This window comes from Solea solea, chromosome 16 (assembly GCF_958295425.1).
Source record: "Solea solea chromosome 16, fSolSol10.1, whole genome shotgun sequence".
Taxonomy (NCBI): Eukaryota; Metazoa; Chordata; class Actinopteri; order Pleuronectiformes; family Soleidae; genus Solea; species Solea solea.
In genome coordinates, this window is record NC_081149.1 from 12892234 (window position 1) to 12907525 (window position 15292).

Consider the following 15292-nt stretch of genomic DNA (forward strand, 5'->3'; position numbering starts at 1 on the left):
CCGTAAAAGGTCACCTCCCTACAGGAAGTGGAACGCCCGAAACAGGAAGTAAAGTCTTACATTGTCCGATTGACACGAAACTAGATATGTGAGTTTCTGGACCTTCCCTGAACATGTTTACGGAGACGAACAGGAAGTCGGCCATTTTAAACAGGAAGTGCCCTCTAACTTTGCCGTACATTGTCCGATTTGCACAAAACCTTATATGTGACACCAGGGACCTGTCCTGAGCATGTCCGTAAAAGGTCACCTCCCTACAGGAAGTGGAAGGCCCGAAACAGGAAGTAAAGTCTTACATTGTCCGATTGACACGAAACTGGATATGTGAGTTACGGGACCTTCCCTGAACACGTTTACGGAGACGAACAGGAAGTTGGCCATTTTAAACAGGAAGTGCCCTCTAACTTTGCCGTACATTGTCCGATTTGCACGAAACCTTTTATGTGACACCAGGGACCTGTCCTGAGCATGTCTGCAAGAGATGACCTCCCAACAGGAAGTGGAATGCCCGAAACAGGAAGTAAACTCTAAGATTATCCGATCTGCACAAAACTTGATATGTAAGACAAGGGAAGTTCCCTGAACACGTTTACGTACACGCACTTGACCGAACAGGAAGTCTGCCATTTTAAACAGGAAGTGCCCTATAACTTTGCCATACTTTGCCCAATCCCCCTTGAAATTTGGAACGACATGCGCGGGGACGCCGCTGAAAATAACTAGTACTGAAAATAACTAGTACTGAAAATAACTAGTACCGCGCGCGGTGAATGAACGGGTGAGAGCGCGAGGCACGCGGGGAGCCGTGGCACACGGCGACCCGCGTGGGTCGGCTCGAACCCGTTCAGAACCGCGCGCGGTACTAGTTATTTTTTCTGTTTGTGTTCAGAGATATGAGAAATTGAGCAAACTGGAAACTGGTAATCTAAGATTGAAGTGGTTCCACTCTGACCCTTATAACCTTCAACACAAAATACAGCAGAGAGCAACATGAAGGCCTGACAAAGATCTGCATGTTGACCTAAAAATAATAACCTCTGGCATGTAACAGGAAGAGGCTCTTCACAGACAACAATGCATTTGTTTAAGTGCTGTTGCGTAAAGCAGTGTAATGACCATTTGAGCCTTAGTCTTTTACTTTGTTTAACTAATCCATTAAGATGTAGTGTGTATAGTCAAACCCATCCCATGAAGAACAGTAAACACTTCTAGAGTGCAAGTACAGTGACATTGGAGTGTAGGGTTCAGAGGAAAACATAGTAATTATAAATGTCCTCAATAATCACAATAGAACGACCAGAATAAATCAAGGTATATGCCAGTTTATTTAATCTGCAAATCATCACAGCATAAGAAAGTTATTAAAAATGTAACCCGCTTATCAAATCATGGATTTGTTGTGAAAAATGTCAACCCCGAATCGAACCCTAAGGAATTTCAAAACTATAATATAAACCACAGGTAAAACGTTGATACTTTTTTTTCCTTAAAAGAAAAAATATATAATTCCTTTTTTAAACAAAAAAAAAAGTTGAAATTAACAGAGATTACACATCTCTACAACCATGTAGACCACATGTTTGTGTCAATTAGAAACATAAAACTCCAGCAGGAGTAGGCTGAGGCAGGTAATGACTTTCTGACAGTCACAACACATGCAAGTAAACACTGGAACTACTTAAAATGTGCAAATGAACCAAATGGTCTGCAAACATCTATCCACCATCACCACAATCATTAGAGGTTATTCTTCTTTTCCTCACTGAAATGTGATATACCACATAATAAGAACTACATACTCTATATAAATAAAAATATATATTCTGTAGGCCTTTAAACTGGGGTCTTAATTCTGCATTTCTTTTGAAACCTCAGTAAAAAAAAAAAAACAGTTAACAATGTCTCATGAAAAATTAAACAAAAAAAAGGCTCACTTTAAGTTAGCGGAGTAGTAACAAATCAAAGTGTACTGATCATACATACAAAGGGTACAAATGACGTAAATAGATTACGATTTATCATTAATTTTCATCACATATGACGGGATATGCATGCTCTCAACATACGTTTATACCTCACATACCTATTTTTATAATTATACAGAGAGAATTATTGGCACAGAGTCAAATATGTTCACAATAAAGAGTAGAGTGAGCTCCTGGTTAAACAAGATTTTTTTTTCTTTCTTTTAAAATGAGCTATCTTTAATGGCTGGATGCACTGAGCAGAAATAACAACTCCCTTCTTTCCTGAACAGAAAACATGTATTATTGTTATACAGTAAATCACAGTGTGGATAAAAAGGAGCATTCACATGTGAGGAGCAGCCTTTTAGGCTTGTGCACATTTTAAGTATGTTTTTCCAGACGACTCACAAGAGGTGTAGCCCTATAAATGGTCAGCAAGAGACAGGGGACAGCAGCAGCAGCAGCGGGAGGAGGAGGAGGAGGAGGAGAAGGAGCTGGTCACAGCTGAAGACGTAAGAGCAAACTTTTCAGAAAACACACAGGATAATTTGTTATCTAGTGCGCGTCTTAGTTAATGCAGTTATAGCAACATTCAAGCACACATCAGTGCACCTGAGGTATGTGTTAATGAGCTGGTTGTGTGACACTGTAAAACAATCCCATAAACCTCTGAAGCAAAAACCTGATCCTTCGTTACTAAGAAAAAAAAAAAAAACTGCTCAATTCCTTCTTACACACTTGGTTTTTCTGCTTTTTACTTTCTCCTTGAAGCCAAACCACATCATCGACTTACTTTACCGACTTGAATCTGAAGTTTGTGGCAGGCTGTTGCTCAACACTGTTTCTCACACTCAGCTGAACACACACACGCACGCGCACGCACACGCACGCACACACACACACACACACTCAGCTGCTGTATCAGTTTACACGTCTCAAGATACCCATTACACTGACTGGTTAGTAATTTGGATTTGGTGATCATCTGGAACCAAAACCCACCCTATGACTCAAACTCTTCAGGCCAAAATATGACGATACGCAGAAAGAGCGTCACTGGCGATATTAACAGACTTTTCATCTTCTCAAGTCATGGTGGAAGGATCTGTTTGAGTGCATCACGTGTGCTTTGCCCGAGTTTGTCTGGGAACTTAACAGTAAAGTCCAAGATCATGTCGCCCCTCTTCTCCGGGTGCTTGGATAATGGAAGCCCTTCTCCAACAATCCGCTTCTTCATTCCAGGCTTGACGACGTCTCTGGAGGTCACAGTGATGGTCCTGCCATCCAGTGTCGGGGCGTTGACTGTGCATCCACACAACGCCTAGACAGAAAAGGAAACATCAGCATCTTTAGCATATAATGGTGTTACTGGAACAAGAAATATTGTAGCCTTGCTGTGTGCACTTAAAAGGAAACTTCATTAGTTATTATATAATCCAGTGTTTCCTGGACATTAAGTAAGCAGCTTCCACTAATGACTTACAAATTTAGACACAAAAGAAAAACAAATCAATAACCTACAATGATTATGAGGTCATTTAAAGAAAAACTTTTTTGACTCGAACGTACTGCATATGAGCCACGCTGTCGAGGCATCCTCATGGACATCAACACAATCTGATTCACTTACTTCTCTGAGTGATATTTTGGCAGGGTAAATTATGTCCGAGCCCTCTCTTCTGAACACTGGGTGGGGTTTATCTTTCATCACGAACACCACATCTGCAGGAATGTTGGAGGGAGTTTCATCTCCCTCCCTGGGAAAGGTGATTTTGGTCCCCTCCTTCCAGCCACGTTTGATGTCGACTGTTAGAATCTTGTCCTCGTTTCGCATGGTGCAGCCGTCCGGGTTCAGTCTCTTGCGGGAAATCTTCATCTTTTTGGTGCAGCCAGCGAAAACCTCCTCAAGGCTCACCTTCAGCTCGTGCAATACAGGCGGGTCCTTCTTCTTGTCACGTGCTCTGTGAGGACCTGCTGTGTGAGTTTTGAAGGACCTGGGAAACCCACCCATGCCTCCCATGTTTCCCATGCCTCCCATGTTTCCCATGCCTCCCATTCCTCCCATTCCTCCCATGCCACCCATTCCTCCCATGCCGAACGGCGTAAAGGGGTCATTGTTGTCCATATCATTCTCCCCATCCTGTGAGAAGAAATGATCAAATGGGCTGCGGCCTCCAAAGAACTCGGCAAATATTGCGTGAGGGTCTCCTTGGAAGGTGTAGTTGTAGCTTGGACGACTGTGTCCTCCTCCACCACCACCACCACCTCCAGCCGAACCCTTTAATCCTGAAAAAGAAAATGATGGGAGAAGAATCAGAGTCTGTGACGATGACTACTTTTGGGCCAATGAGGATCAAAAAGTAAAATATTTCCATTAGAGATTTCTTTGTGTATTTTCTAAATGTTTATGCTAAAATAACTTTGTCACAACTGTTGGCCAAATGGCCAAATTTAAAAGCTCTACATAATTATTGTTTTCATTATTTATAGATCAGTAGCTTAATCTCCATCTAATAAACCTTTCATCTAAAAAAAAAAAAATCACCTGACCCTCACGATAGAAAAGCAGTTTGAAAAATGCTCTAAACTGTTTGACACACATCAAACATTTGCAGATGTTGTTTTTGAAAGGAGACTGATTGGTCGATTTAATTAAACTTCTTTGTCTTATTAGCCAACAAAATGGATAACTGTCAGGATGATTAACTAAAGCTTTCACACTATATATTATACTCAGAAATAATGCAATTACAACACCCATAATAAAAAACACCCTGTAATAAATTGTGATATAACATGGAAATATACGATTATAAAATTGGTAATATTACATTACTCAACGTTGTTTAATTCATCTGCAATTTATTGATCCCAGAGAATCTCAATAAACGAATGATAATGTAATTTTAATTGGTCCCAAGAAAATGACCAAGCTTAAAAAAAACAAGTGCATGTGTAATTCGGTTTCTGTTCTTTGCCTTTAATCACCTAGAAACCTCTATACCTGTAGTATATACTAATGTTGATGTAAACAATAACATTAAAGCCTAAAAGCAAAAAAGCACAAATCTGTATGTATTTGAATCACCAGTCCAGGTACAGAACCCGTTGTTTCCAGAATATTTTCCAGCTGTGTCTATTGTACAAAAACCTGTTTCATGAGTGGTCCCAGGCAAGGGGGCCATAGGTGGAGGGGGACACTCAGAGAGCATTATGATTGTTGTCATTAGAATGATACAACAATGTAATTATTTTGTCATACTTTGTAAAGTTTGTTTGTTTTGTCTTTTTATTTTATTTTTTAAAATGAGTGAGTCCTAGCATTAAAGGTGTTATTATGTGCCTGAAGAATAAATAATGGTGATTATACATTCACAACATAATCTTGAGATGCAAGAAAAGCTGGAGATTTAGAAAAGTTCTGAATCTACAACTCAGTTGCGGATATCTGTAACTGAATTGTAGAAATCTCTAATTCCAGTCAAGATATCTTTAAAACCTTTAGAACCTTCCCAATCATCTTTCAGGTGTCTTTACAGTTGGTGCAGTAATACACGTGCTTCATTCAGGAAATCATGTTTACAGTTGAGTCTGTTTAGTCATTTCAACTTGTCAATAACTGAAAAACAATTTCATGTTTTCATGTCAACCCCCGATAAGTACCGAACGTGACTTTTTAATGACATTGTAGATATTTGATACAGTTCAGTTACACGTATCCGCAACTGACTTGTAGATATCTATAATGACACACCCATTCCACCTGATTAGAAAAAGAGACGTCAAATGACGTAACTGTTGTTTTGAATAGTAAGAAAGACGTCACATATATCGGTAGTAAATATCCTTCAGTTCAGTTCACCTCGTCGTAAACCTCCGCCCACCAGGCGGGTTACACTGTCACACTGTTATGATGTCACGCAATTTCATACCCGTGTGACAAGGTGTATCCCGCCAATAAATACGAGACAAAACGGGGTGCTGGTGCAGAAAGGACAGAACCTGGACGTTGGTTCATTAGCAGGAACAGCTACATCCATTCGGATGCAGCAGCCTTAAAGTGCCAACATAACATAGAGGTTGGTGGGGGTGATAGTAACAAAACGAGCTGTCATGCATGAGAGGAGTTACCTTCTTCTCCAAAGCGATCATAAATGTCCTTTTTCTTGGCATCACTGAGGACATCGTAGGCTTCCGCGACCTCCTTGAATTTGTCTTCTGCTCCGGGGGACTTGTTCTTGTCCGGGTGGAAGCGCAGGGCCTGTTTTCTGTACGCCTTTTTGATCTCATCCTCGGACGCACCTCTGGCTAACCCCAGCACTTTGTAATAATCTTTACCCATCACACTAACAGGTCAATTCCCCCCTCGCTTCATAAAGCATCATTCAAAGCAGCGTGTACTCTCTCTGCTCTCTCTGCTCCGTGAAAGCGACACGTCCACAGCGTGTCCCCCTGCTGTATGTGCGCCTCTGCGAGGCAGTGGCTGCGGAGCGAACGGGAAAGGTTAGCTTCCCTCGCTGGTCACTACCATAGTATTCAACTCTAGACTTAGCAACAAAATTCGAAGGTTTTTTAAAAATAATTAACTTAAACACACAACTTTAAACACCGTGTCGTGTCTGAACCACAAAATCCACATGTCACCGCCGGGCAGCAGAAATTCTAGAAGAAGAAACTTCTGGAAGAAGATGGTGCCACTGCTGCCTGTCATTAATACTGAGTCGAGAGCATGCACTTCCAGCAACTTCCGGTTTTGTCTGACACCGGAACACAATAAATTACTTAGCAGGTGTGCCTTTTTAGTGGAGTATTAATGTATAGATACATTAAATGTGTGGCGCACCACCCTAGATTTTCTTTTTTTATTTCAATGTGAATGCGCAACCAGACTTTGTGTCTTATTCCGCTTGTTCAGCAGGTTTAGCAGGTTAGCAGGTTGAAGTAACTATAGCGCCCACCAGAGGGCACAAGTTGAAAAAAATTATGTCCAGAGTGAGCGTGTTCTGAATTCTATGCAAGCAGATTCCTGACACGGAGGTTCAGAAGCACAAGAGCTAGCAAGTCTACAACTTTGAACCAATAGCTCCCCGAGGAAAATAAATAAGAGAACTTGCTGGTTTACTTATGGTAAACGTTTATTTCTGATTCCTTGGTGCTACATAAGGAAACATGCATATGTGGGTTGTGCATAATTCTTCTCACAATAGGAGCTGCTGTCAAAGCTGCTGCGATTATTAGTAATAACTAGGGACGAGACAATACCACTTTTTTGTGTCCTATACCGATATCACAAACTTGAGTATCTACTGATACCGATATTAGTCCGGTACAGTGTCATTTTAGACCATTTATGAATTATGAAGATAACAACACTTTTGTGTTGAGTAATTTCAAAGACACAATTCTCCAACTGTGTAACAAATATTGTACTGTTTATTTACATTAGCATGGTGAAGCACGTGATATATAGGATTTTTGGATAGTTGCATGGATTTTGCATTTTATCTGTCTGATATCCGTTCCCGAGCGACACGGATTCCAATTCCTAACGCATGTTATTTAAGTTTTACTATTGCCACTGCAACAACTATACTTTTGCTTCTGGTACAGTATAGCTCTTCAGTCTCCACCTCTTTTTCCCCGTTTCCTCTCCTCTTTCCCCCATTTTCATGTATTTGGCACTATGCAAATAAAATGTAATTGATTTGATCGCTTTTGGCACTGACTTCAGTACATTTTGAAGAATCCGCACGTGAATGAAACGTGAATGTTTTGGATGAATTGGATATCTTGCCGCAAACCACGATAACACTGCTTGCCGCTGGCTTCCACTACTGTATATAAATAGACCATAGATTAAACTATAGGTATGCAGTTGGCTATGTGTGACCCTCTGTGCCAAAAGGTGCCTCTGATCTTCTTCCAATCAGCATTTTTTTTATACCCGCCTCCCACCACAAACTTTGAAGTAGAAGCATTTTTGAACTGCACGCAAGACTTGAACAAAGCAGGTACCGAAATAAACATGTTTGTATGTTTGAGTTGTGGAGGTCAGGAAGAGAAAAGAATACCAGCGTCACAGTTGGTCTGGGTGAGAGGAGGACGGCATGTTGGCATGTGGAGGTCTTTCATCCCATGGATCAGGCTTTTAATGGGGGCACAACACTGTGTGTCCAAGCGAGGAGCACAGAAAACAGGAGATGTGTCTTGTAGGTCTAATGAGAGCACATTGGCATCTGACACTGGGTAGGACTGTAGGCCAATGTGGCTTCCCAAGGTTACCAAGCCACTGCAGAGCAAATCAGGCAACTTATATTTAGCCTTGTAAATGGCACACTATGGATTATGTCTTGGGGGTCTCCAGTTTCGTCTTCAGTGCGATTTGTTGCGTAAAGGGGGAGTGTGGTGGGGGAGGTGGTATTGTGGATCATGAAGAGGCTGTTATTCAGGTACGAGGCAGGTTCACGTCACATTCTCAGAGCAGTGCTGTGTCCACTGCCCCTCACTCTCTTTCCTGCTCACTTGCCTCCACTCTAACAACACACGTGTGGTACAAGCAGAGGGAATTGTGCATGGTTTCAAATCTTTCCATGCCACTCTTCCTTTGGAAGTGGAGAGCTATTCTGAGAATCCAAAAGACACCAGAGAAGACACACTTCAGTTGGAGTGGCAAGTCTGTTGAGGGAGTGCTGAGAGGACAACCGGCTTCACTGGACGCTTCAGAGAGTATTTCGAAAAGGACACGGAGGATTGGGATCTAACATAATCATGGATGTACTCGCCTTAGAGGCAAAGGGAGCGGGGACATCAGAGACGAATGAGAAGAAAGCTGCACCAAGGCCAAAACCTAAATCTCAAAAAAAGACCAAAAGGACTGTTTACTTTGAGGTGGAAATATTGGACTTAAAGACTAAGGAGAAACTCTTACTCCTGGATAAGGTAGGTGTCACCAACATACAGAGTCTCTTGTTACATTAATATGATCATATTAGAAAACTAATATTATTTTCTAATCATAGATATGCATGAACAAAGTTTAAAGGGTGCTTCACCCGTTTATTTCATGCCTTACACAACATGCATCTGTGACATATGTGCTAAAAGTAGCGTAAGCAGAGACAGTGAGTACTCGGTGCAGCGAAGGCAGAGGAAACATGTTTGTTTTACAGCAGACTGGACATCTTATATATAACCATCCACTTCACACATGGTGCGGTCTTGTGCAGCCATTGTCAGCTGTGTTTTGCATTGAGCAAGAGTTGCAGTTCAGAGAATGACCTCTTCATCTGGCAGGACCCTTGTGCTACACAGCCAGCAGGCGACTGGAGACAGCCGGGCACATGTGATTAACAGCTCACATAAATACGTAGAGTGGTATCAAAAAACATTGCAAATGAAAACAGCAAAATGCAAGTCAGACATTTTCCGAAAGGAATGACTACTCACGCAATCCTGGTGACATCTGCTTGTGTATTTTTAGGACTGAAGCTTTCGGAAAAATGACCTGAAGCTCGCTCACTGATCATTCTGCATTTTCATTGCAGGTGGAGCCCACTGCCACTATTTTGGATATTAAAGCTTTATTTCACAAATCATGTAAGTTTAAGCAATTGAGGCAATGTTTTTTGTTATTATTTGTTATATAAAAAAAAAAAGCATTTCTCTACCATGACAACATAAAATCCTTTTCCGTTTTTGACAGATCCAAAATGGTATCCAGCCAGACAATCCCTGCGTTTGGATCCAAGTACGTGTGTTTGTGTTGATATCCATCTCTGAGTGTATGCTTATGAAGTCGTGTGACGTCATCTGGCTTTATGTGTCATGTTCCTCAGAGGCCAAGTGTCTCAGGGACGAGGACGTTCTCCAGTCACTTCCTGTGGGAACCACAGCCATCTTTCACTTCACTGACCTGGGACCTCAGGTCACATGGGGAACTGTGAGTGCATTATTTGAAGTGTTGAATTTGAAGACAACCTGTTTGGTGCTTTGTTTTGTTTTGTTTTGAAAATGCTTTAGATGTGATTGTGTGAATATGAATGTTTAAATGCAAGTAGCTGTGTGACGAATTAAAACTAAACACAGCTTTCACTTATCTATCAGGAAAAGACCAGGTTTTGTAAAGTACAGTACACATGATTTGCACTTGGCTAAAAGCACTTCTACGGTCTTTTAAAATGTGCATGTTTTCAGCCACTCCCCAGAGGTGCTTCTTCCTGCACTGCCCGTTCTGTGTCCTAGGATATATAATCTCATGGCCCCATTTCTCTTAAAGGTGTTTATCCCTATGACCTCTCAGTTGCTTTTCATGGCACCTCTTTACTCCCTTGTCCCTCTCTCTCTCCCTTGCTTATGCACTCTCCACATTCCTGTGTCCTTACCAATCCTGACACAACCCTCAGCACCCTGCCAGGCCTCTGACTGGTGCCAGTGTGGGTGGAGGAGGGGATGAAATACCCCCAGCCACAGCAGACATCACCAGAAGCTCATTGGTCAGGTCACGCTGAGCCAGAGCTCTGGTCAGGGTGCTGATTCAGGGATTGGTTTCACTGCCTGTGCTGCTACTTTTAATCATATCATTTGTTGAAAGCTGGTATTACAAGCTGTCTTAGTATCTCATTTGCTGTGTGGGCACATGTTGAGTAATATTATTGTTGCACAGAAAGTGCTGAGAAGAAGTAGAGGGACTTGTTTTGCTCTGACATGGAACGGGTTGTCCGAGAAACCAGAGACATACTGGAATCAGTTGCACGTCCTGGCACTGGAGCGGAGGTTTAGTTGGCGAAAAATGTTGATCTAACAAGGAGAAATGATTTAAAATGATCGGTTACTGTGAGACAACAGCCCAGTGGAGCAGTGCGTGCCTTCCTCACAGCAGTTTGGCCACGGTCTCTCTGTGTGGTATTGATACTCTGACATTCTAGCACAGTTCGAGGAAATGTTTGTCCTGTGGCAGACTAGGGACCTGTCCAGCATGCACCCTCCACTTGTCCAGTGTAGTTTATTTTCCATAAGAGATATTTTAAGGTGCTGTTAGTGGAATATTTAAAGCTCCAGTGCAGAACTTCTTTTGCCCCATGGCAAATTTGAATAATTACCAAAACACTGCCTCCCTCTGCATGAGTGTTTGGTCGGTAACATGGGTGTCTCTCAGCGTCAGGAGTCCGACAGTAAACGATGACTCATGGGCTTTAACGCTTGATTGTGTCCAAGTAAGACAGTAAGCCAGACAACTTGAGAAAATCGATTTACTGACCGTGTATGTCTCAGATTGTAATCAGACTATGAATCACATTATCCGGGTACGAGTAAGAACAGCTCGATTTTAGTCGGATTAACATGTTTGAAGATGACATTATTGTCTTTGTCCGACTAAAATCAAACTTTTAACATGCATGTAAATGCACTGACAGTGTCTGTTATGGCCAACTTTGTAGCAGAAGATGCTAATGGCGAGGAAATGTCCGCCACTGTTGCGTGCACCAGCAACTGTGAGAATGGCCCTGTTCAAAATGCCCATTGCCAGTGACCTTAGATGCATAAACTTAAACCCAACACGAGCAAAGCAAAGCGACAGACTAACAATGCAGTTTTCAACAACACTTGACTCTGCCCCCACTTAAAGTGAATGTTCCTGTGGGTCAGCCTTGAATGTAGGAGAATGACTTTATCCAATCAGGAGCCACAACTTCACAAAACTCTCTACTGGTCTTCATGAGGTGAAGTACGAGAGGGGGGTGCTAATGACAGCAACACACAAGAAGTTAGCCAAAAGATAGTCCAAAGATCACTGACAGGAGCTTTAATTGTCTTTTTGCTCACAGTTTCACTTTGAAGAGAATCTTGACAGCAATTGTGTCTTGTCTTTGCTTGATTCAGGTGTTCCTGACCGAGTGTGCAGGTCCACTGATCATCTACTTAATGTTCTACTTCCGGCTTCCCTTCATCTACTCTCCAAAGTATGACTTCACCAGCAGCAAGCAGTGGGTCGTACAGTGAGTGTCAGCTTGCTCGTGTTCTTCAGGGATCTGTTAGGATGTCACCGCAGTGTTTCACACAATCCCAGGCTTTGCACAGACGTCCCATCTGCATGACAAACAGTCTCGAGACGTATTGCTATTTTCACACCAAGGCAGGGCCAAGCAAAGTGGGCGGCAGGTGGGCAATAAGTCACAGCTCAGTATGTAACTCTGCCTTTGTGTGATGTCTCAGCTTGGCCTGTATATGTCACTCCCTCCACTACATCAAGAGGATTTTGGAGACGCTGTTCATCCATCGTATCTCTCATGGCACCATGCCTCTCCGAAACATATTTAAGGTGAGTGAGCTGCATGCTTTTAAATCTAAAGGTCCAAAGTAACGAATTAGGAACATCTAATGGTGAGACTGTAGACTGTAACAAACTCAGGGCTCCTCCGCTCACCCATCGGGGAACCATGGTGACCTTTGCAAACCAGAAAGGATGTCATTCTTCTTCGCTTGTTCAGTAAACGTTTGCTTCAAAATGTGCTAAACATACATTCTGGCTGGTTTTGTCCATTCGAGCTGCTGTAGATGATGGCCTCTGTAGGGCAAGGCCCTTGATGAAAGTAAACATGAAAGGCTTATTCTAAGGGCGCTTTCACACCAGAGCTGTTTGGTCCATTTTAAACGTACAAACGTTTGTGTCCTCGGATAGTCTGCTTCACTCAGGCAGTTGTGAAAGCTCATCTGAACTCTGGTGTGGACCAAACAAGTGAACTCTGGTCCGCCTGGAAACGTGGGTCTTGGGTCGCTTGCAGTAGGAAATGCAAACGGGCTATCCAGCGAACTGTTGTAACTGCGCGACATTGTCTGGGGGGGTTTGGTCCACTTACAAAAGTGCAGTGTGAAAGATAACCAAACTAAATTAAGTTGTGAAACTCTTCGCTATCCCCCGTCCAACCGAACCGAGTACCCTGGGCTATCTTGGTGTGAATGCACCCTAAGGCTACGTAAACCAAACGTTGTTTATTTTAAAGTTATCATTCACTTATACGAACATACTTATGGGGTTGTATCATTCATTTCTGCCAAATTGAAACCCTAAATGTTACATACTGGACCTTTAAATTGATTTTGAAGTCTCATCTTGACACTTTGACTCATTAAAGCCCACTTGCTATTCCAGAACTGTGGCTATTACTGGTGCTCTGCTGCCTGGATGGCGTACTACATTAACCATCCTCTCTACACTCCTCCCTGTAAGTGCTGACTCCTGCGATTCTCTCGTGTACACTCATCAGTTGCAGTCCACTTCCATTTATTTTATTTTTTCCTGTGTAACACCGACAGATTATGGGCAGCAGCAGGTGAACATAGGGCTTTACATCTTTGCGGTGAGTTTGAATTATTTAGGTCAATTTAAAAAAATCAAAAAAAAATCTTAAAAAAGATATTAAAATTGTAACTTATTTACAGTCATAAATGTTCATCTCTTTATGTCTTAAATCTCATAGTTCTGTCAGTTGGGAAATCTTTCCATCCACATTGCCCTGCGTAACCTCAAAAATCAAGGTGAGCACTTCACAATAATGATGTGTTATTATTATTTTCTTTGAGATTTACATACTGCTTTGCAACTAGTCAACGTGTTATTATTGTTTACTGTACGAAATCATCATTTTTATGTATGAATTTGCATAAATTAAAATACAATAAAAGTAAGCTGAATCTGTGTTTCTCTGTCTTCTCAGGCTCAAAGAACAAGAAGATTCCTTACCCGAGTAAAAATCCATTCACGTGGATTTTTTGGTTGGTCTCTTGTCCGAACTACACGTATGAGGTGAGCAAAACACGCAAATTCACATGCACACACAGAATTCTTAAAAAATAAAATAAAATAGGCTCAATCATTGTAAAAAGTGTTTTCGGATGAAAAGCGGAGGTTAAATTAGAAAATAGGATGATGGAATTTTGTCAAAACGTAAGAATATAGGCTGATTGTTCGGTGTCTTATCTGTTGGATTAGTACGTGTGATTTATGGCAAAATAATAACTGACGAATGTCTGCAGCCAGCCGTGAATGACTGTTAGTATGGAACAGTCTATGCAGCACAGCAGCTTTACTAGATTTGTTTTTTAAAATTGTAATGTAAGATGCTGCCATCTACTGGTTACAGCCTGGGAGTGTACTTGTTTTTGTACCTCTACGTTCAGGGCTAACATTTGAATTGTGGTTAGGTAAGAGTTAGGGTTATGGTGAAGGTTAGGGATCGCATTTTGTTTAGGCTGCTGAAAATAATGCAGGTCATGCAGTGTTGTGAGAAGAATAGCTGTTCAAACCTGTGTGTGTGTGTGTGTGTGTGTGTGTGTGTGTGTGTGTGTGTGTGTGTGTGTGTGTGTGTGTGTGTCGTACACAGGTGGGCTCCTGGATTGGCTTCACAGTGTTGACCCAGTGTGTGCCTGTGGCTTTCTTCACTCTTGTGGCCTTTATCCAGATGACCGTGTGGGCCAAAGGCAAACACCGCAGCTACTTAAAGGAGTGCAGAGATTATCCAACACTGCGCTCATCCATACTCCCATTCATCCTGTAGAGCCAGAGGCTGCCACAACACACACAGACACACACAGACACACACACACACACAAACATACACACACATCTTCTCACTGACTGGCTCCTTCATCCATGTCGATGTCAGAAAGCATGTGCCGAGGTTAACAGTGTGGATACTTTTTAATCACATGAACTGACTGCTGTAGGCTGGCTGTTCCTGGTAAAGGAAGCCCTCGGTGTAAAATACAGAAGAGTCTTAATTTGATGTTGTTTGTGATTTTGACGATAAAAATGCAAAAAAAAAACAACAATATCCTTTCTATTTTGGTACTTTGATATACAGCAGAGTCGCGCCTGTGTTACTTTCATAGCTTTTGGCGGCTAAATCAGCTGGAATACAATTTAGTACGATTGTGGCCTCGTGCAGCTCACTATACTGAGCTGACTGACCCCATTAACCTTTACACTACAGCGCTGTTAGCTCTGGATTAGGATTTGCATTCGGATTCTTTATATTTTCCTCCATAGCTGAAGAAAATCGGCATTTCTTTTTGCCTGTACATGGATTGAATGTTTTTCTGGCATAAGAACATCAACAGAAGGGGGGAAAAAAAACACTGCTTGTAGCACGCACAGACATGCCTCACAAAATCCACCTCTTACTCACACACAGACGATTTTACAGCAAAAGGTATTCAGCTGAAAAGGCTAAAATACCCATGTTTCAGCCATTAAACCACAATCGCTGTGCATTTATGTGGAGAATCTGTTGTTTTTCTACTAATCTGACAACTGTCCTGCTAGAAAA

General features: G+C 41.9%; 2 protein-coding genes across 2 annotated transcripts; one reads left to right on the forward strand and one right to left on the reverse strand.

Moving 5' to 3' along the window:
• Positions 1-1302: 1302 nt before the first annotated feature.
• On the reverse strand, positions 1303-6939 carry dnajb1a (DnaJ heat shock protein family (Hsp40) member B1a). Its single transcript, XM_058654187.1, has 3 exons — positions 6099-6939; positions 3598-4253; positions 1303-3288 (listed from the first exon to the last, which is right to left on the reverse strand). Exons 1-3 carry the CDS (start codon positions 6307-6309, stop codon positions 3058-3060), a joined length of 1098 nt encoding a protein of 365 aa, XP_058510170.1. The 5' UTR covers positions 6310-6939; the 3' UTR covers positions 1303-3057.
• Positions 6940-8362: 1423 nt separating this feature from the next.
• On the forward strand, positions 8363-14749 carry tecra (trans-2,3-enoyl-CoA reductase a). The gene is made up of 11 exons (XM_058654198.1): positions 8363-8906; positions 9512-9563; positions 9670-9714; positions 9803-9906; positions 11847-11962; positions 12180-12285; positions 13117-13189; positions 13281-13324; positions 13445-13502; positions 13682-13770; positions 14348-14749. The coding sequence occupies exons 1-11, from the start codon at positions 8736-8738 to the stop codon at positions 14519-14521; spliced, it is 1032 nt and encodes a 343-aa protein (XP_058510181.1). The 5' UTR covers positions 8363-8735; the 3' UTR covers positions 14522-14749.
• Positions 14750-15292: the final 543 nt, after the last annotated feature.

Coding starts and splice junctions, on each gene's coding strand:
- dnajb1a (XM_058654187.1), bottom strand. CDS start 6,309: ATGGGTAAAGATTATTACAAAGTGCTGGGGTTAGCCAGAGGTGCGTCC. Junction 4,254..6,098: donor TGATCGCTTTGGAGAAGAAG/GTAACTCCTCTC, acceptor TTTCTTTTTCAG/GATTAAAGGGTTCGGCTGGA. Junction 3,289..3,597: donor CCAAAATATCACTCAGAGAA/GTAAGTGAATCA, acceptor TTTTCTGTCTAG/GCGTTGTGTGGATGCACAGT.
- tecra (XM_058654198.1), top strand. CDS start 8,736: ATGGATGTACTCGCCTTAGAGGCAAAGGGAGCGGGGACATCAGAGACG. Junction 9,564..9,669: donor AGCTTTATTTCACAAATCAT/GTAAGTTTAAGC, acceptor CGTTTTTGACAG/ATCCAAAATGGTATCCAGCC. Junction 9,715..9,802: donor ATCCCTGCGTTTGGATCCAA/GTACGTGTGTTT, acceptor CATGTTCCTCAG/AGGCCAAGTGTCTCAGGGAC.